The sequence below is a fragment of the Limulus polyphemus genome, unplaced genomic scaffold (genome assembly GCF_000517525.1).
Source record: "Limulus polyphemus unplaced genomic scaffold, Limulus_polyphemus-2.1.2 Scaffold108, whole genome shotgun sequence".
NCBI classification, from domain to species: Eukaryota; Metazoa; Arthropoda; class Merostomata; order Xiphosura; family Limulidae; genus Limulus; species Limulus polyphemus.
Genome location: NW_013665718.1, coordinates 351556 through 374710, shown reverse-complemented (window position 1 = coordinate 374710; position 23155 = coordinate 351556). Strand labels below are relative to the sequence as shown.

The 23155-nt window shown below is 29.9% G+C and overlaps 1 protein-coding gene and 1 long non-coding RNA gene across 3 annotated transcripts in view; one reads left to right on the top strand and one right to left on the bottom strand.

The window, feature by feature from the left end:
- LOC111088959 overlaps positions 1 to 9533 on the top strand; it is a 15132-nt gene extending 5599 nt beyond the window's left edge. The window contains exons 3-4 of the long non-coding RNA XR_002613357.1: positions 4384 to 4454; positions 6323 to 9533. This is a non-coding gene — a long non-coding RNA (uncharacterized LOC111088959). The remainder of the gene's footprint in view (positions 1 to 4383; positions 4455 to 6322) is intronic.
- A 3654-nt stretch (positions 9534 to 13187) lies between these two features.
- The window catches only part of LOC106470966 (phospholipase A-2-activating protein-like), a 48529-nt gene continuing 38561 nt past the window's right edge, over positions 13188 to 23155 (bottom strand). For both annotated transcript variants that reach the window (XM_013931557.2, XM_022400403.1), the window contains exons 9-10: positions 21796 to 22065; positions 13188 to 16175 (exon numbers count right to left, since the gene is read on the bottom strand). In XM_013931557.2, coding sequence (XP_013787011.1) covers positions 15610 to 16175; positions 21796 to 22065 — 836 coding nt within the window. In that variant the 3' untranslated portion in view covers positions 13188 to 15609. The remainder of the gene's footprint in view (positions 16176 to 21795; positions 22066 to 23155) is intronic.

The window sequence follows — 23155 nt, the reverse complement described above, 5'->3', positions numbered from 1 at the left end:
GATTAGAAATACTTACAATGATAGGAGCATAGAACGAAAAAATATATAGAGAACGTTGTTGTTGTTTGTTCACACACACACACACACACACATATATATATATATATATATGTGTGTGTGTGTGTGTGTTTTTTTGTTGTTTTTTTTTTCATGTTTATATTTTATACATGCGTGATTTTATTGTACCATGTCAAATAAATTGATTTGAATTGAATATCTCCCTTTTGACACTTCTTATGGAAGTGAAACAGTTTGGTAGTGGTCTTTTCTTGCACTCAGTAAAATCAAGTAGAAAAAAATTCCTGCAACTACTAAGCAAACATGAGTTGGGCTGGATACGCCCATTGCATTGAAACCCAAACATTTTTTCCCACCAATGAATTGCTGTCAGTCTTCTTTGCTTAAATACAAACACAATACAATTTTCCTTAATGAAATAACACATGGAATGATAAAAGACGTTTGTAAACAGCCCATTAGATAATCATATTGCATATATGCTATGATCCAAGGCATTGGGTTGACTGCACATGTTTTATTTATTCATCACTATTTTTAGGAAATTTACTGTAAAGTTTTTTAAATGGGCATCTGCAATTACAAATAATCTTCATAATAGAAAGTGAAAGATAAATATATATATTTTAAACAATCTTAACCAATCCTTAAGGAAACTCATTAATTAAAGAAAGAATTTACAACATACCTAAGAACTAGTTGTTTGCTTTATGCATAATCACTGATTCCCTTGGAAAGCATAACACTAGTATATGCAAAAACTATATAATCATTCTTAACAATATTTAGTGAGTGGTGTCCAAGCTCTGTTTATAGAGTAGCATAACATCTGAGATTATTTATTATGACATTTTGGTGATTAATTATTGTCGAATAGCAGGACAATACAGATAGAACAAACAAATAAATAAATCATGAGGGAATCCTCAATAGCAGCAGCTGTAATTAGATCTCAAATCTTTCAAGAGATGAAGCTATGAGCTAAAGTTTTGTACTTGAAAAAAACTCAGAGCTATTCTATGAGCCGCTGTGCCTTGAGTAAAAATAGATTAAACTAGTAAGAAAATTGTACAGTAAGTAATGTGATTATGATGCTCTAATTAAACTAACCAAGTTAATATAATGAAAAAAAATCCACCAAACTGAGTTTAGTCTATCCATCATATGATTTTTTATTTTAGTATATTATGCATTTAAAGATTATCTTCACCCTTTCTTTAAATAGGTTAATTTTTGAGTTTTCCTTTTTACACGAGTTATGTAAAATTTTAATTAGTAATTTACTAATTATGTTTGTTGTGAAATTCCATTAAACTTTAGTGCAGAGCCACCAATCGCCAGCTACTATGTCAGAGTCACTGGTTAGTACATGGTCAATATGAAATTAAATGTAAGGCGATTATTTACATCTGCAATGAAAAGGATAAAATATTTTGAAACTCCTCTGTTATCTAACAGTTTATTATAATTAAAAAGTACGCTGCTAATGGTTCTCTTGCAAGTATAGCCTGTAGTTAAGTGTTTAACTTTGAAAGTGTTAGGTAAAACTATAAATATAGAGTCTAATTTAGCTAGTTCTACGCTTCTTTTAATAAGGTAAACTTTATGTTAATTAGCAGTTGTTGTTGTTTAACTAACAACACGAAACAGCTAGTTTGTATTGCTTATCAAATGTATTGACACCCGTACTTAAGTTTTTAACTGATAACCTTTGTGAGATAGTGTAAAAATCTATAGATCTTTAGTTTGGTGAACTTTTAGGAGGTCTTTTAGTAAATTCACTTGTGTTTTAACATGTTTTTTTTTTGTGTTTTCTTCTATTACTCTTGGATCCATGGGTAATCAATTAAAGAAAATGAGGATTGTTTGAAAATTAGAAACCTTAAGAGACATGAGCTTCCCTCACTAAGCCCATAGGGGTAAATTGTAACTGTGTGAACTGTTCATATCCTTACATCTTATGAATTCAGTGGGTGAAGGTCTAAACCCTTTGACTACACACTACTTACATTGCAAGTATGCAACTCTTGTGAAAATTCTTTACAAAAATCAAACTATTGGATGAAATTCTTTTAAATTTGAGATGAAAGGACCTATAAGTATGTAGTTTTGAAAAATAAGATATTTAATTTTGTTTTTTACTACTATTTATAATAAAAGCTTCATTATTCAATGCACTTATTTGCATTCTGACTCTGAATAGTTCACATGCAATGTGATTTTCATTTTGTGCATAAAAATACTATTTCTTATATTATAGTTTTCATATTTCATTTGCATAATCTCTAGAGCCTCCTAAGTGAATATCAAAAGTGTTTTAAGGTAAATGTTTATACTTTAATTTATATTTTCTCTACTATATCACCAACTCTTGTTATTATCGTCAACATACACTGCAATGAAGTGATTAAAATTAAGAATGGAAATATGTATATACCTTTTAAATTTTTGTAGAATATTTCTGAAATTTCTTTTTGTCATACGTGTAATTTCATGTCTATTTTTTTCACTTGTAGTTTATTTTTAATTTTCCTTTCTAGTTCTTTGTCTTTTATTCTTGATGCAGGTATGCCAGTCTGTCCCCATGTTGTTCTATTGTTATTATAGGGTAAAGGTCGTGCACAAATTCTTTCAGTAAAGCTCAGATATACGATGATGCCATCTGGCTTAGACATTTCCACAAGTCAAACTACATGAAGTTAAATGTATACAAATCATAAACCTTTCAAATATGCATTTTAAAACACAAATAATACACAACTAATTAAGATATAAGCATAAAACCTAAATGCAATCTAATTGTTTAGCATATAAGACAAGAAACACTTGCCAAGCACTATGTACTCCTCAAGAAAACAATGGACTAAGCTTCTTTTCTATCTCAAACAATAGATCCATACACTGGTAGAGGTTTCTTCAGGCCATAACTGAATAGTGGGAAATTGCTCTTTCTATTGGTTATAAGCATGCCATTCAACTTCAAACTGTCATTTGGCAACACAGCTTTGACTTTGCAAGTGGGCGTGGCTGACCTAAAACTTAGAAATTTTAGAATGTCATACCCCCATCATGAAATTCTTGGAAGTTTTCAAGATGCTAATGAAAGACAGGTGGAACTTTAATTTCATCTTCTATGCCAACAGTCTATATTATTTTTTTTACAGTATCTTGTGAAATAGCTCATGTAACTGTAAGCAGATCACAGGACAACAAAAACTGCAGTTTTAATTGCTGTTTTAGATTTTTCTTTTTAAAATAAAGAAATAAAACTTAGATAATATAAAACTAGGTTATAATGTACTTGATAATAGTAATTTCATTAAAATACATTCATATTAAGGTGGTTTAATTAAATCTTGAATGTAAGTCAGTGACATGCACAGAAAGGGTTTAAAAATGGCGTTGTTGCAATAGGGTTAAAAGTTAGTGTTGATAGAAAAACTATTTTTGGTAAAGAATTGGTAACCATTCATTCTACCCCTTAGGAATTGTGAAGTTTCAAGTACATATTGAATTGCACTTTGCCTACAACTAATCAAGTCTACAGTATATTAAATGCAGCAATGCACTTCTTTGAGATTATTATGAATCACATTGAATGCTTGTTTTAATGTAACTACTTTTGAATTCTATTTCTGGATTCTTCCAACAACATTTTAAAACTTATAGGCACATGTAAGTTTGATCTGAAACTATAAAGAAATGCTTAAAATACAAGCGAAAGAAAAAAAAGAGATATACGAAGTAGATTAGGTCTCAAAAATAAAATATTTCACTAATATGATTTTACCCAACTAACTACATGCACAAAATAGCATTATCAAGCACTAAAATACATTTTTTTTTGCTATATTTTTCATTACCTTTCCCATCAACATCTTTTTCAAAGATCAAAAGATGTTTCTCATGATTGTTGTGCTTTATTCTTGTTAAGTGTAACATACAAACAATAATTAGTCTGTATAGCTCTGAAATAAAGAAGAGTTTTGTTCTGTGTATTATGTAAAATTTATAATTTTTCAAAACAGGAAAGCAGAACCAAAATTAATGCTATGAATACATTATACTGTAAACAATTATATATAACAATACATCATGTTACTTTGAAAATGAAAGTGGTAAAACTAGTTCTTTAAGCATTATGTTTATTAGGTTAAATGTACATTTCTAAAGTAAAATACTCATTGGAACCAAAGTTGGCTAATAAGGAAAACAAATTACTTGTTTAGTTAATTAATTATATTTAGACTTGATTATTTATTAATTTTTGTGTAACATTTGTCTTACCTAAACAAATTTTCTATTATTGAAATGAATTAGTCTGTTCTTGAACAAAATACCAGAATAACCTTTGTGTGCTTGTAGGGATAGACAAAGGAATACTGGACAAATAACATGCAGAGTTTGTATGGAAGACTTCCAAACATCAATAAATTGTATCCTTTGTTTTTGGACCTTGTAAGAGTTATATAGTAACATCTACTGCTATAGCCACTGTTACACGTTGGAACCAAAGTTTGTTTAAAAGTGTAAAACTCATTTCTAAATGTTCAAAGTGGCCCTAAAGTAAATATGCGTAAAAGTTTTTCTAGTAAATATTCCTGTCCAAATAAGACTGTAAACATAATCGTAAATGAGATTGAAATGGGGGAAATTAAATAATTTTTTTCTTCACATGAGAACTGCTTCTGTCACTAAAGACTACTCTTGTACTGATTGAAAAAAAACCACACATTACATTTATAATATATCAAAGTCCTAATATTTAAGGCCTACACCGCAGGCCTCAACCTTAACTTTTGAGAGCACTAGCAAATTTGGGACTGCTATATACTTGTTTCATGTATTAAATGTTCATAAATATGTATATATATATCCTACTTAGATGTATAAATCTTCAGTGACAAATATCAAAACTCATCTTGATTATGTATAACTGTTTTTGTTTCCCTTTTTCACGAAAACTGATTTGGATGGAAGCTATTGTATGTAGGCCTTAAGCACCTGGATCAGTAAAGTAAATTCCCCCACTGCTGATGGCCACCATATTCTAAAGTATTTTGTAATTAAAAATTATGCTTTAATCACTGAAATCTGGTGAAGCATTTGAAGCCAAATAGGCTTAACATTTGTGTTAAACATGGAAAAATTTTAAGGAATATTCAGTTTACATGATTTATTTTTTTTATTCTTACCTTCAATGAGCAACAACTTGGGCATGCTATTTCTAACCACAGTACCAGCAAAACTGCACTGCAGAAGCTGGATGATACGAGTCTAGCTTACTGGCCCACGTTCTAATTGCCTTGGTAACGAATCAAACTTGTTGTTGCAACAGTCTCACTATTTCCATTTCATGATACTTAGCCTGGGTATACCATGCAGTTGATATGTGGATTGCCAAACTGGCATGGCACCAGTAAGTGAAACAGTTATAGTTGCTCAGAATCTTGAAGTATAAATGACTGAAATGCCTGCATCAAAGACGTATTGACACTCAACAGTACGAATCTGTAAAACTTCCTTATGAAATATGTAATAGGAATGTTTTTCTTGTGCTTATTATTTTTTACTAGCAAGACTGCTACAACACAAAATTTGTTAGTTAGTCAAATTTTGGCAGTGTAGGAGTCATTTGCAGTTTAGACAGTATTACTTTACAAACAGGGTGGTTAGCTTTTGGAATGAGCTACCTACAGGGGTGGTGGAGGCAGAAAATTTGGATAAATACATGATTAGTAAGGGGTGGTTATAGTTAGGAGCTAGAAGGGACATCCTTGATGGGCTAATAAGCTCATTTTCGTCCCTTTACAATTTTATCAATAAAGTACCGTTAACAGAGCTACCAGAACTGGTTACGAATCTTGGAAATCTTTTCAGGTTATAGGGGTCATATCTTTTGATTCAATCTTCAACAAAGCTATTTTACTTTATCACCAGATTTCCTTCCACGAAAATCATTGTTAAATTTGGGGGTTTCCCCATTTGCAACTCCCCCATGAAGTACAGTATTTTCTATTTTGTCAAAGTTTAATTTTATTTCATTCCCCACCACCACCACCCAGATGGAAAGGTCTGCATTCAGCCCTGCACAAAAATGTACTTAGAATGCAAAGTTTTAATAACTTATAAACAATATCATATAGATATGAATGATTAATATTTTTTTATTCAATTTTTGGACTTTGGCAAGAGATTAGTTTGAATTTTGGATCCATGTTTTTACTGTTCAATTTAATTTGTTCAGAAGCTTTATTCAGTTTTGATTTATAATTATTTTTGTTAACCTTAGACTTTTGCACAGATTTATCTGAACCAATTGATGTTTACAGTGATTGGATTGATGCTTGTGAAAATGCTAATCAATAAAGAAAATGGATAACAGTGTTGGGCAAAACTTTGACCAAATAGCATTCTAACTGAACTATTGTATCAACTATTCTTCTTAAATAATTTTCAAAAAGCACTATATATGTGCAGTGGTGTCTAATCTTTCATTTCTTGGAATATTGAATATACATTTATAAATATTTCCAATATTAATTATGGTAAAACATGCAAGTAGAAGTTATAGTTTTATAATTTTTATTATCATCATCAACTTTGCCATACAAAGGTTAATCATTTTGTTTAGTAAATTTCATATGTATAGATCAAAAATTATTTCAGATGTGTGTTTGCACTGCAAAGGGTAAAGGTAAAACTGTTCTTCATAAGTTTTCTTTCTATTTCTTTTGTACATATAAAGAGATTATACACATAACTGAAAATAAAGTTAATAATGTTTATTTTGACATTATCCTGCAGTCATTAAATTTTTGAAATGTACATCAATTTTCACAATATTCTTGGAGTAAAAATGTACAAGCATTACCATTACTTTCCAGTGTCATTTTTATTTACAAAGAAGGAATTCTTAAATACTAAGAGCATTAAAGTCTTAGTTTCAAATGTGTATTAATTATGTATACTGGGTGACGTTAAAACATACATAAAAAAATGTATTTCCTGGCAGTAGTCTCTCAACTACTGCAGCTGGGCTCAACTTTAATTTTAAATTGAATTTTGTTATTCCTACATAGAAAAAATATCAGAATTAATGGAATAATTTTATTTTTCCAAGGCTTCTCCTTATATGTACCTCTCCATAATACAACATAAAAATAATTAACCAATTAATTAAAAAAACTGAAATTTTATCAACTCACTAAAACTAGTCAAAGCAGGAGATTTTAACTTAATCAAAACTTAAATTCATAAAATTTAATCATTCTGCTAATGAGTGCTAAAAGAGGTTTTTTTTTACAGAAGATAGTTAATTTGCAGGATTAAAAATACACCGTAGATGGACCTTTTATTACAGGGCCTAAACACACACCTGCATATATATTGTTTTTAGTGGAAAATTGAAGTAGGTGCTGATTAATAAAGGTACTTGTCACTTCAGTAATGTAATAAGTTATTAGGTGATTGTAGCAGAATAAATTATGCATTTGAGATTATGTAACACAGTTTCATTGGTTATTACTTCATAATAATAATAGTGAGTTTGTAAATGTGGTCTGTGCCTAGAGGAACTTAAAAATGATTGATAATGTTAGTAAAATGATGGAAATATGAGAAAATATCACAGCTAGAAAAAGTACTTAATTTGGTATTTTAATTCAATGAAAAACTAATAGGTGCATAATTAAGACTATCAGCAGAAATGAGAATCTTTGACCTGATTTGTCAAAGAACTAGTTTTTTAGAACAGAAATGTTAAATCTGAGCCATTTTGGTACCCGAGGGAATGGGTGATTTTTAAAAATGTACTGCAAATTTAAATATTGAAAATAAAAATGCACAGCAAACCTAATAGTTTATTCTTATAAACTGTGTCTTGTGAAAGAGTTTAGTTTTATCAGCTATATATAATTGGAATAAAACTAGTTTTTTGAGGAAGAAGAAATAAGTTAAAATTTTGGAAAGTATGTTTTACCAAATTTTTTATTTTTGCCTGCACACATACAGGTAAAACATGTAAAAATATGACTGTTTTATTAAGGAAAATTCTTGTTTTACATTTATAAAGAGTACCATATAGAGTGATTATTAGTTATACTTAGATTTCCGTATCAGGATATAATGACTTTTGTGAAAAAGAAATACCAATAATGTAGTACTCCAAATAACTAAGATACAATAGAATATCTGTATTTGCTTCTTACCTGAAAATAATAGATTTAATAAAGTTATAAGTGTTATATTATTCATTTATTGCTGTTCTTATGATTAAAATAATAAACTTATGCAGATAAAGTGACCGATAATTTTGTTAAAATTGAGCCAGCTCCATATTGTGGTTATCTATCACACATCCCATCCAACTTTAAATTGGAACAGTTGTTGTCCCAACTTTATTTTTTTTTTCTAATTTAGTATTCCTTCTGATATAGGAATAACTAAATCATAATAAATTGATTGAATAATAAAAAAAATTCTTATGTTGGCACCAAAATACACTTTTTTTTTTATACAAATAGTAATGAATATTGCATTCAGCGTGAAATCCTTTGAACTCCACAATCCCATTTTTCATTAATGTTAATTATTGTCCCTATGTGCAAAAGTTCATTATTTGTCTTGCAGGTGTTTTTAGTGGGTACATTGGAATTATGGTAATCTGTATAAACTTTTCATGCAATTTCAACCAAACTGATATAAGCATTAAAATAACGGAGAACAGCAGTAAATTTAAAAACATTATTGGCTGTTTATTTATTTAGACTGAGTTGCTGAACAGAAGGCCAAAGGTTTAAATGATGACGTGCCAATGAACATACAGCTCTTATCTTTGTTGTTATAACAGTCGTAGTCAAGTGTATGTAGTTAACACATTTGCTGCCAGGAACCCCATCAGTGAATCACAACTGACTTTTAGTTATGGACCTCGTGACACACCAGGGGGTCATATATTATAAGTAGTTTTAATGAGCTAAACATAGTATAGTTACCCATATAAATATTAGACACCTGGGTTAAGTAAAAAAAAAGTGTGTGGTTAGCACTAGGGTAGGAATTAGTAATACTACTGGTGGCAGCGAACGTGTTAAGAATAGTTGTGTAAATAGCAAGTGCTGCTGGGTGAATATAATTCCCTTGATTAACAGTTCTCTTGCATCTTGGGGTTTTTTGACTGGCTGTTTGATTGGATTTGTTACGTAGTGCCATCCAGCTTGCAAATACTAATAACTTTATTTTACGCATTGTGCTCGTAATAATCAGCACAAACAGAAGATAATTGCAGACCATAGAAAATGAGAATTTGTAAAAAAAAAATTATTTTTAATGTTTCACTTTCAAAAAAAAATGTGTAGTTCATATTTTTGTATTTTCTTAATTTAAAAAAAAAAGATTAATTTAATATTCCCATTTCAATAGTCTGTAAAAAGGATATATAGGGTATATGTATCACCTGTCATCTATTGTCATTATGTTTGTGCTAGTAATAAAATGTTGTTCTTATCCTTTAATGTGAGGTTTTATGTTCAGATGATGATCCTAATGTAGAGACATGGTTCATTTTTGCTAGAGTCAGCATATTTAAACCTTTACACGGGGTTTATAAATTAGATTCATCTGCCCTGATATTTTAAGAACATGGCCTTGCATCTATTCATATAAAGACTGATTTGCCAAGCAAACAAAATAAGAAGTCAACTTACATCATGAGGTCCCACTTAGGAAGTGTATAAACTAATAGCTTCATATTTCTTAAGCTATCAAAACAACTACTGGAGAAAAATTGTATATTTCGAGTCAGCTTTTTTGAATTATACCATTAATAGCCCTCTAGTAGAGCTTCATATGCATATTTACATATATCTACATATTATGTAACTTTGAATAATTTCCTCTTCAATAAAGCAATTTAGAAATGTTTTCACGTAATACATGTTTTTACCATGTACATACTTAAGAAAACACTGATTATATTTTGCTTCTTTGAAGTGGAAATTGCTCAAAGATATATATATAGTGGAAATGTAAATATATTTCCATTATAAAGTTGTACTAAATGTAATTCAGGTTTTCTGTTTTTAATTGATGAACTAGTGTAATTAGTTCAGGCTTAAACTAAATAAAACTATTTCATTAGTTGACCTACTGTTAAAAATATGTTTCTTATGAGGTTTTCTGGTTATGGACATAGCTTTTGCAATGATGCAAAAAAAACAACAGGTTTTCATAACATCACAAGAGGTGCAAGAAATAAGAACTGCATAATAGTTCATTGAAATTCTTAGATGTTGTTACATACATGTAGAACAAATGAGTTTGCCATAGTAGTGTTTTTTTAGCTATTTTTCTTTCATAACCCATTTCACTATAAGTGGCATTTAGTATTTGTAAACATGTTTGAAATTTTATTTTATATATTTGAGCCAAATTAATAAAGATAAAAATAAATTTTGGAAAACATCCTCTTCATGGTTAAATACTGTTTCAATGCTTTAATGAAACATTAAAACCAAATTATAAAAATCTTGTATTTTCTATAACAGAATTATAAGAAAAATGTATTTAACATATTGTATTTGAAATACTGAATAAAAGTCTAAAGAGTTTATACTTTCATTGTACATGTCACTGGTTAGGCCACATTTGGAATATTGTGTTCAGTCTTGGGCTCCTTACATTAGGAAAGACATTGAATTGTTGGAAAGGGTTCAGAGAAGGTTTACTTGAAAAAAGAAGTTAGGGGGCATCTGATTGAGGTGTTTAAGATTGTAAAGGGAATTGATAGTGTTGATGCATCTTTTTTATATTTAACAATGGGAATAGTAGGACTAGGGGCCACCAATATAAATTTTGACAAGGTATGACTCATCTTCAGCTAAGGCAGTTTCATTTTTCTAACAGGGTGGTTGGCCTTTGTAATGGGTTGCCTTCAGGTGTTGTAGAAGTAGTAAATTTAAGTGAGTTTAAGAAAAAGCTTGATAAGTATGAAAAGGGCTGGCTTTAAGGTTTTTAATCATTTTAATTTAGTTTAGAGAATGGAACAGCCAAGATGGACCAAGAGGTCCCATGTTGTCCCAAAACGTTATGTTATATTTTGTGAAAAGTAATATTAATGACATGTCAATTTACTCTTAATAAAGTGTACAAAATCTGACATGTAAAAATTAGCTTTTGGTTGAGTTAGTATCCATTTAATTACATTATTCTCAAAGTAAACCTCAATTTCTTAACGAGCAGATCCATTAGTTGGTTATTTTCATTTTTTATACATTTGTATGGTGTAGAATTTCATGTTATATCTTGAACAATAAATTAAACATATCTATTGAATTATTTGACACATTTTGTTTTTGATAAATATAAATGTTTTCAAACTAAGTTTATAAAATGCATGCAAATTACCTTGTATTTCATATTGTAGGGACCAAACAAATTTTCCAGTGACTTGAATAGGGATTTTCTAAAAATAAAACACTCCAAAATTGCTTCTTTTTTTGGAAGAAATTTCATAAAATGTTATTCATTAATATACCATGATATTCTTTACGAAGTTAGTAAATATTTATTTACCCAATTGACATGATGAATAAAATTGCACACACAAAATTTCCAGATTGATCTAATGGATAAATATTTCTTTGAAAAATTAGAGTAAAACCTATTTTCTTAGAAGTATTTGAATCATACATTCTAGAATATAATTGATAAACTTGGCCTGCTTTTCAGTATTGATGAAGACTTCTCTACTCTCTTCTCAAAAATCTTGTACACAAATCATACTTCTGATATTTCATTGGAGATTTCAAGACAGTTCTCACACAGTTTTGAATGCACAGATCTATATTTAAAATTTGTAACTTACAAAGATATTTTTTTTACTGTTACTAACTGCATGTTGGTTACAACCTTCTTCAAAATTAGTCTAAAATCCCTAATTTCAATTAATCTTGCATCATTTTGTTTAAGGTTCATTTTTTGTGATTATGAGACAGCATAATATTTGGTAATATTTATGTTAAAAAATTTATAAACTAGTTTGTATGTTTAGTGAGTTTGTGTTCTTTATATTAATTGTTTTCTGATGTTGCAGTACTCTCCTTTGATTTTATAGTTTCAGTCAAGTTGATGTTTAAATTAAGTGTGTAACAGAAGCTGGATTGGTAGAAACATCAATTTTTTTGTTAAAATTTAACATCGTAATGATGACTGGTTTTTGACACATTATTCCTGTTAACTTCTGTGAATATACCTCAGATTGAAAGTAATTTTTATATCAAGATTGATAATATGTTTACAAAATATATTATCATAGTTAAACTGTCTTAGACTACAGCTACCAATTTAAAAGTTGATCCACATATTTCTCAACTACTTGAAACTGGACTAAAGTTCCTACACCAAGAAAAGGTTTGATCAAGCTTTTCTTTTTTGGTTTCTATAGTTTTTACGTTTATTAATAATCACAAAGCTACACAATGGGCCATCTGTGCTGTTCCTACCATGGGTAATTAAAACCCGATTTTTTGGCATTATAAAACTTCAAACTTACCGCTGATTCACTAGAAGGGCATTTCTTGAGAATTGGGAAAAATATATTTTGCATGTAGCGTGAGAAGTAAACCAGATTTTGAAGGATCTGAGAATTTTAAAATGTGTATGGATATGATGGAATCATCATGTGCCTGCAGTGGATGTAGGTTAGTAAATAAGGAAGGTGAAAACAGTACTTCTAATTAAATTTATTTTACTATTTATTAAAAACAAGGATTAAAAATTGTAATGAAGTAAAAGAAAAAAAAACATACCAGAGGAGATAACTTTAGACAAACATTATGTTAAAGACAGAATATTATGATTTAGGCTGACTACTGGGAGAGAAAAACAGAAAACAGCTGTATGGTAGATTATGCTATGTACCACCATGTTTCTTTGGTGTTTATTTCTTATTGACATGAAACCAGAAGACACACTTGTAGTTAAGGAAATAACACTAGAGTGCTTAAAAACTGCTGGAGTAGACAGATAAAACTGATATTCTATTAATAGGTTTTAAAAGGTTTATTTAAACACTATTAGTCATGAGAGATTATGCGGCCAAGTCACACTATATTTGACATTAAATGTTGACTTTGTTCATGTGCAAACAGTCAATGTATGTAATACTAACAGGATTTGAACAAAGTTTATTTAACTTTACTGTAATGTAAACTGCAACAAAAATACACTTTATTTACACATGATCTGTAATTCAGTGTTACGGCAACACTACAGTAGGTACCTTACATGAAAATATTACAATTTCTCACTTGTTTATGGCTTGTCACATGCAGATATAAGAGAAAACAGAAGAAAAACTTGAAGGCACATAAATATATAAATTTTCACCATTAATCCAAATATGGTATGATCATAATGCACAACATGCATTTACCATACAATTGTTTCAGTAGTAAAAACTAACACAATGGTCAAAGTACCTACTCCCTTCCTAGCAAATTAACTTGCATTTTGGCCAATAGGAATTTGAAAGTGGAGAGTCACTGTAATAACTTTCTTACACTGCTCACAAAAAATGAAATTGATTTATAATGAAAATATTGTATTTTTGATAATTGTCAAAGTTATGAATTATTCACTATTAATGTCTTTGCCTTTATTTGTGTGCTAGATCTTGTATGCACTTTTAGCATCACATAAAAGCTGATTTAACTTGTGAGTATAGAATGTTTTTTCAGCAAAAGAATTATGACAAAGGCGAATTTGACCTCACACTTTTGCTTACTGTGCAGATGCTTTAATTAATTAGGCTAATTTTACAGGATAGTGTGGCACCATAATAAATATATGCCTAATAGGATCATTCCAGAAGCTAGCTGTTTTCATTTCCGTTAAAACTGCCTTACTTGTGCTGTGGTTATAAAACTGGAGAGATCAAATCTCAAACCCTTCTTAGGACTAAAGTTAACAAAAAAACTGAAAATCAAATGTTCATTCATTACTCTATACTAACAAGTATCTTGCTATGCATGATAATTATATGCCTATATACAACTTTGCAAAGATTGAATTTTGGCATAAGTATAATTAAATGATACGATGTATCTATCTGTGCATTTAGTGTCCCATGTAAATACCTGAACAGTTCAAAACAGTAATGTTAAAGTTGCTGGTTTCAATGATCTTGATTCGCTACTTGTGACTGCTTAATAATGCCATCAATTCAAATGGTTTAACCCTTTATAGACAGTTGAATATTTTTCAAGTACCAAATGCACACCTGTTTGTCAAATTTCAAAACTTTAATAAAAATAATGATTCTCTTTCAAGAAATGTTTAGTCAAAAATATTCTGGAAACATTATTTCATCATTTTGTAATTCACAAATCCATGAACCCTTGCCTATGAACAACACACTTTTAACTTGTTTACAATTGTTCTGCTCATCCTAAACCATAGTAACTTAACAAATATAAACCTATCATCCTTTCTCAAAATTTTGATTCTTACATGATTTTCTATTTCTTTCTCAGATTTTATAGTATAGCCTCTCATTCCCACCCTTTTACTATCCCACAGTACGTGATCAGAACAACTATTAGTGTATTTCTGCTTTAGAAAACAGCTACAGACAAAGTTTAAATACCATTAGGTAGAGCAGATTATAAACTGCTAATATAAATGTACAGTGATGTGAGATGTAACTTATAGTTTCTTGGAAAATAAGAACTGAATGTAATGGAAAGTTTACAAGACTTAGGAACAAACCACAGATCTGTGAATTTTTTATTGTTTCTTTAGATCTTCTTTTCATTTGCAAAAACGTTTTCATGTTATAATGAAATTTTCTTAGCTTTCGAACAAGTATAACTGAAAAGACATCAGGTAAGCCTTATCAAGTATAGAGAGTACAGTAAGTAGGTGACAATAAAATATTGTGGTGACTCAAATCCTTGTATATAGAGCATTCTTAAGTTTATGTTTAAAAAATATAGGGTATAATTTTTTTAAAGGAAGTTTTTTTATTTTGATCAAGAATACTGTTAGGAAAAATATTGCTATCAGTCTGAAAGGGCACCAATAAATCTGGTAGTTTTTTTAAAAGTATAGCCAGAATGATGACAATTGCTATTAGCAAAATAAAAATGTGAATGAATGTCGACTGAGTTAAAACTGATTATATATATAATTGTACTCTATGATTACCATTAAAAAAAGTAAAAGGAAATAATTATTTTTAATGTTGTTTTTTTTAAAAGTATCCCTCAAAAATAAATTTTTTAAAGCCAAAACTAGGTAATATTTGGGAAGCTTGTTCTATGTTTAATGCAAGTTGAACTAATTATAGCTATTATAAGAAGAAAGAAATCTAGGGATATAAGTGTTGCACTTCCTGTCTGGAAAGGATAAAATAATTGCTTAGCTGGAGGGGGGGGGGGGGGTCCCTTCATTTCTAACTTAAGAGACATGAAAAAATATTCAGATAAAATTAAATTAAAAGTACTTATTTTTACAACTATCACACCAATGAAGGCTAAATGAAACATACATGTAATACCATATGTCAAAAATGTTTAAAGTAATAATTTTTCATTTTAAAACTGCAATCAAAGTTTCTGCACAGTTTTCTATCTTCTCTGGTTCTTTGATTTTTTTAAATTTTTCTATAAGAGAAAGCAAATCTAATGATTTAGCATATTCAATAACATCCGAGTCTCCCCAAATAAGAGTTCCTATAGTTACCAAAAGTCGAAACCGTGCCTCATTATCAGGAAAGGTCGGTAGTAGAACAGCTGCTCCAGACAAACACTGGCATTTTGCCTGTAAGTCATGCTGTTTGTGGAATGCAACAGAATAATTGAGAAGAAGGGTTGCACGAGCTATTTGGATATTTTTGTTCCCACTATCTACAGAGCTCAAAATCTCAGTCAAAATACGATCTCGTTGGTTCAAGGTAATATTTTCTCCTGGCTTGTGGCAAAAAAGGTTGCACAGAGTACGAAGGGCTAGAAATTGGTTTGGAGCAGGTTCATTATCTTGTACAAAGTTGAGCAAGTGTTTGCACATTTGAACTCCAGCTGTTTCTGAAACACGCTGATTCACAGGAAAATTCCTGACAGCTAAGCGAAGGATATCTAGTGCTGGAAATACGTATTCTGAAAGTAAAGTAAAAATGTAATACATATTCCACACAGAAGAAAACTGTTAATATACTTAATTTATAACAACAGACTACATTATGATTCAACATTTTCAATCTGTGTAACTATAAAAATTCACTTTGCAACCTAATTTTTTTTAGATGATATGAAATGCATATACTAAGTAAATGATTTAAATATGTGAAAGTTTGTTTTATTGGAAGAATACAAAAATCAATTCAACATTAGTTACACAGTACAATATATTCTATAAATGACAGTGAGCACTTACACTGGATACTTTTAATTGTTGCTTAGTTACTTCAGTTTATCTTTCAACATTGTTATTGCATTCTTTTTAGATTTTGTTTCATTTGGTATAATTCAGCACAAAGTTAATATTAACATTTTTTAACTGCAGGACTAGTCTTATGTACAACATGAATATTGAAATCAATATGCTCCCTTCAGCAAATGACAGCACAAAACATGAATTCTCATGCTATTTTTGCCAAGGAGCATTATGTTGTAATTAACTGGAATCATGAGATGTTTTAAACCCTGATAAATAGAGAGAAAACAATGCTGTAATTGGCCTAAAATCACACCCTTTCACTAAAGTAATGTACCTTCTATTAACCTTGTTTTCAGCTTAGTTGCTTAAAAGAACTAATTTCACCTGTCTTGCATGTTGAACATTTCATTGCCTCATTTACACTATTTTTATATTCTCAAAAACATACATTAAATTTACTGCAAAGTTAGGTCAAAGCACAAAAAATTATACAAAATTTAGAATGCCTGTCTGGTGAGAAAAAAAAATGTAACTCGGTGGCAAATATAGACTTCCCTGGAAAATTAATTACAAACATTTATGAAATCCCTAGCACTTAAGAAATAACATATTCTCATCCAGACAGTTGTCTAGTACATAACAGGCTAGCTTCGTGTGATGACAACTTTTGAATTATTTGGCCTACAGATTCAAAGTTACTGTTGTGGAGTCACCTTGACAAAGTAAGGGAAATATTTTAATGCACTTATAGCTTAGTTAGAAAGCCAGTGAAATTATAATAGTTATAGAGCATTGTATTCTTAATTGAATATTTCAATTAAACAATAATTACCACAATTTATGAAAAACTTTTATCAAGACTGATTGCAAAAAAAAAAAAAATTAACAAGACCCACAAGTAGTAAAATGTAAAAATTAGAAACTTGTTAGTTTAGATAAAAAAAAGTTATCAGTGGGATAAGCACACGAGCTGAAAGTGTATTATATAATTCAGTATTTTGTTTTATTGTAATTTCAGCTATTTGCTCATTATGTGTATACAACTTTTGTTACACATGTTTATTGGTCAGACACAATTCACACAACTATAAAATTAAAAACAGGTGTATATTGGTACAAGCCTGAAGCTGTTTCTGTTACAATCTGCAGTTTCGGAAACGAAAAAAAATTATATTTATTTCATTTTTTGTGTTGGTTACAAGGTCTAAAAAAAGGACTGAGTTTGTATAGTGTAAAGAAAATATAAGATAAACTATAAAGTTTTACTGAAAAAAACTTGATATTCATTTAGAAGGCTCTAGAGGTCATACAAATGATATGAAAAAAAAGTATTTTTAACGTTAACATCAAAAATCATCTTTCACACAGACTAATCAGTCTAGGTGAGACTGTGACTCCATATATTCACAGATGAATCTGTTGCAAAAATACTTAATTTAGAAATTTGTTTGTTTTGTTTTTTTGCAAAAAAAGACTAGTTATGTTTACCAAAAGCTTGCCAAATTTTAGGAAAATGCATTTAGTACAGCCTCATGGTTACGTGGTAGTTGGAAAGTTGGTCAAAATGAACAAGCCCATATAGAAGTTTATCAAGTACCATAAAGTTACAAACTCTTTCCTCCACATGGTCAATATCTGAAACAAAAGTATGATGCAAGAATTTGAAACATACTGTCATAAACATACTGAGCATGTATATCTGTGTGGCATTTATCATTTTGCATAGCTTGAAAGAATGACTTTTTACAATTCCAAGTACACAAAACAGTACACTTAACTGAACTCCTTTTCATTTACTGTGAAGAATCATTGTATTTTAGTATCAAATTAGTGTTACTCTTATTTAATCCAACTACATAAGACATTTAATTATGGAAATTGTAATGTTTCCATCAGTTTACATTACGTTTTCATGTTTTGTTTGTAACATTAATCAAACAGCCTACTTTTCAAAGAAAAATAAATAGGTTTAGGCCTAAAATTAATTACATTTTTTTCCTACTGCTCATGGCTCCCTTTCAGCAACCACTCTTATTTTTACATATTTTTTATATTTTTACTCAAATATCGTTCATAAATTTGTATGTCCATCCAATTAATATGTTCCCACATGGGAACACTGAAGCTTAAGACAGAAATTTTCTATGCACATCAGTAAAAAGTACACTAAATGCCTTTTTTGTAACTAAAACATATAACTTCCTAGGCTTTGTTAGCTTCAAATTATAAGAAAGATGTCAGTGGGTCTAACTTTGACATTTTTTGGAGAATCATAACTTTAACAAATTAAGCAATTTTGATAAAAACTGAGTATATGATCTCAAAACTGGTAATGTTTACTGATAATCTGCCAAATTTTATTAACATTCGCTTACTAATTTCAAAGTTATAGCATGAAAACTATAACAAGCACAAAATGGTTACGAGGTCGGTCCTAGGGGCCGAGCCCTTGCTGAAATGAGTTAAATGACATACAATTTTGTAAAATAAAATGTTACTTATTCCTAACAATTTTTTATGTTTAGAGCTCCCCAGTGCTCAGTGGTAAGTCTGAAGGCTAAAAACTGGATTTTGATACCCATGGTGGGTGCAGCTCAAATATTTCATTGTGTAGTTTTGTGCTTAGCCTCAACCAAATAAATTTATTGCATTCATATGCAAAATAAAAATATTTTTTATTAAGTCTTAAGGTTTATAAAGCAGTGTTATTCTCATGTTGCCTATCTCTCATGCAAAGAAATATTCATTTTATGATTAAAAATACTTTTATGCAGCAGAACTTTTGAAATTTCACATACAAAATCTTTATAATGTCGAGATGGTTATCAAATGTTTCTCAAGAAAAACTTTATATTTTATCTACTATTTTCAGTAATAATCTCTGTATGGGTTTGGTAGATTTGACCGGTCTCACAACCACCTTAAAAAATTAGGAAATAAATATAAATTGTGCCTTTTCATTCTAGAATGAACAGAAAACATAATGTTTAGACTAAATAGCTTAAATCTCATAACATTATACATTTATATATATTTATCTTTCAGCCATGCCTGGCTAACAGTACAGAAGTTACAATGACATGCACTCACGTTACCGTATCAAATAACATAAAATTGACCTTTGGTCTGTGCAAAGTAACTTGTCTTGGCTTTGTTTTAGTAGACTAATATTTTGTAAAATGCAGTCACATTTCAATTATTAGATATGTATATAGTTTATTGCTATTTTGAAATAAGTTCTTAAAACATTTTTCCTAAAAAAGAGAACAGTGAATAAAGAAGTAAAGCAAACAGTTATCTCTTCTAGTTACAACGTTTTATACTCAGTTACTGCTTTATGTAGGTTGCTAAGCCTTTAAAAATTTTGTATATGAAGGATATGAAACAAAATATATTTTTTTAGGTTATATATATATATATACATTTGAATAACAAAAATTATACATTGCTACATTAATACCATAGAATTCCACTATAATTTATAAAGCTTAGTAACTAAGATGTATTTTAGTCTAAAAAAATATGAAACATCGAGCAGACTATAGACACACACTACCTCGTTGAAATATTGGTTCAAAAGAAAGAAATGGCGGCAAGTCCGTTAAAATGGCTGAGAGAGCCACTAGAGGGACATTCTGACCTTCCAATCAGTTATTCATGTCATATATAAAAGTAAGTGTATATAAGGGAGCACTCCCAAAAATGGAAAGAGGTGTGCAGGGTGCCACTGTGTTTGATTTATTACATAGGCAATATCTTAGCACATTGAAAAGATAAGAGGCTCTTATTTTATATTGTAACTTGTCAATATCGGTAATTTGAGTTTCTAATTCATTCGAAACTATAGACTTGGTATTTTGACTTCACAAACATCTAATTTGAACCAATGCTGTATTCAGCATACCACATGACACACAAAAATTGATGTTTATCTGTTTTTTTAATATTTGCTTTTAAACTAAAAAATTGAGTAACATACAGTACTAAGATTTGAATTATAATCTACAGTTTGATACCAAACTTATTGACATAAATTCATGAAATAGTAGTTTAATAAAATTTTGAATGCAAGTAACAAACGAGATGACATAGCCTTTCACCTATGACCCATCTCGAAAGGGTTAATCAAAATTAATGACAGTGCATATTAAAATATTTATTTCAACACCACCCAAACACAAAAAAATATAATTTTCAGCATCTACAATGTTTAAAATATTATTTTGGGCAGAATATAAAGGTAAAAACTAGATGTAAGCCTAATAATTGACATCTATATAAAAGTAAGAAATTTGGTACAATGATACATTCGACCACAGGGTAGTTATTACCTGGCTCTACCCTCCCTGAGCCATGCCCACAATAACAATATGTTTGTTTAGCCCATGTCTCAACAGCCTTGGACCAATTTTTATTCCTAAAATTTTTTATTTTGGGTTATTTCATTGAAAATGTCAAACATTCATATTTTTGCCAGGAAAAATGGCAAGGCTTCATCTGAAAACCTCCACTTTTCACATAGTCAGTTCTACATTGGGTGTTCAAGAGTAGGATCACCAAGAAATCTCAGGAAAGAGGAAGAATTTCTTATGTGGTCTATCAAGTAACACTCAGAGTATCAACAAACACTGAGGCTGAAGAGGGAGATTAGTAAAAGTAAACTAACTGTAACGCCATTTCTGTAATGTGTAATGCAGTATATGAAAAATAAAGAAGTTGTAAATTATTGGTGAAACAAATCTGCATATAAATATAATTTCTTGATTTAATCTATTAATTCAAGTCCTATATTCAATCCTTATAACCCTGGATGTAGAACGAGTGCCTCAACTTGTTAGCATATAAGTTAAAAACAAATACTAATATTGCTTCCTCTTGGTACCAGTTGTCATGTTGTGATCACAAATGCTAGCAAATGTTTTTAATTTGTAAGCCTGGTACAGTATACACATTTTTAAAAGCTTATTAATGGGGAATAAAACAAAGAAAAAGGCACATTGTTAAGAACATCTTGAACCAATCTTGATCTCAACATTATTTTTGAGATGAGTAATTGGAATTAACAAATATAATGAAGTTTAAAAACTAAGCCTTCTTCAAAGTTGATACTTTTTTATTAATAAAAAAAACAATCACGCCAACTTAAACACAAAAATAAAACATTATTCATTCATCATCTGAAGTAGTATATATATTTGTCATTTCTCACTTGAAAATCTTACTGTATGGCTTCCTATAACATGTTAGGCTATTGCATATAGATGAGTATTATAAAGCCTCATAAATCTACTGTGTTCCTGAATTCAGACTTTTGTTATTACTACTTCAATCTTCACCTACCTTTTGGCCAGTGAATAATTTTCTCCAATGATGCCATTTGTTGATCTGTAGGATCTTCTTCTGAATCAATAAGGTTAAGTACACTTACTATCTCACTAGCTGTTACCTGTTGGCTTAAGGGAATTTTCTCATTAAACTCTACCAATTTCTTCCTTATACCATCAATGTTAGCTGTATCAAATCGTAGATAAATTGACTGGGGGAAGTAGGCTTTTAGGACAGTTCCAGTAGTATCCCCAGAAGGTCCACTTCCATTAACTGAATTTCCTCCTATAACATTAACTACTTAATCAGTGTTCAAGTGAAGGAAAAACTAGAGTTAAATATCTACCCATAATAACATGTAAGTAATATTGTAACACTCTTCCAGAAATAATGATTCAAATATTAATATCTAAATACATACAACACAGTAGAAATTTATATATAATAACACATGATCACAGGGTAAAACCTATCAAATGTTATGAAATTAGAAAACAAAACATATAAAATCATATACTGATCACTTAGGTGGTTCTTATCTGCAGGTAAAATTTCATGTTAAAAATTCTAAAGCTCTCACTCCTTATCTTTTTTCAATGTACAAATAAACATTAAATGTCAAACTTCATTCATTTTTGGTCATAAATGGAGGTTGCTCAATGAAGTTTAAGTTCTAGACTGCAGTGGACTATACTATGTGATATAAAAACATTTGTTATATTTTATAAATGGCTTATTTAAATGTGGTTAGTCACTTTTGCGTTATTATTGATTCCTTCTTGCTATTAGGAAAGAATATTCTATGATCCTACACAGCTTGAAGGAGGAATTGTTTTTGTTCTTCTTTCTTAATTATGATGCCATCATACTCCTTAATACTGGCACACCCCTTTCATCATTGTCATTTACCACATTCAAGTGTTGAACTGTTCACAGTCCTCTCAGAATTCCCCTGACTCAGGGTCATAATCCAGATGAAATTTTGAAGCACCTGAAGAAGTCTGATGAGATCCTCAACTGACATGTCCTCAGATTTCTTGATATTTAGTTGGATATTCAGTCTTCTGTCTCATTTAGTGTCTTTACCATTGTTTGTTTTGTCTCTGTGGATACAGCTGAATAAAAAAATCCAAAACCAAAGAGTTCCTCATTGAGATACATAGATGTCCAGCAAATTTTTGACAGGCAGATTTTGAAACAGCAGAATTCACCTTATTATACTTAAGACATTGTAGGAAGTTAAAATCATTGCAAGGAGCAGAAATGGCATCAGGAGCAGTATACCATGCCCCAAGACAGACTCAAACAATAAAGATGCATACATCACAGAGACCTCTTTCATCACAGCCAGGGACCAACCTTGTAACCATTTTGT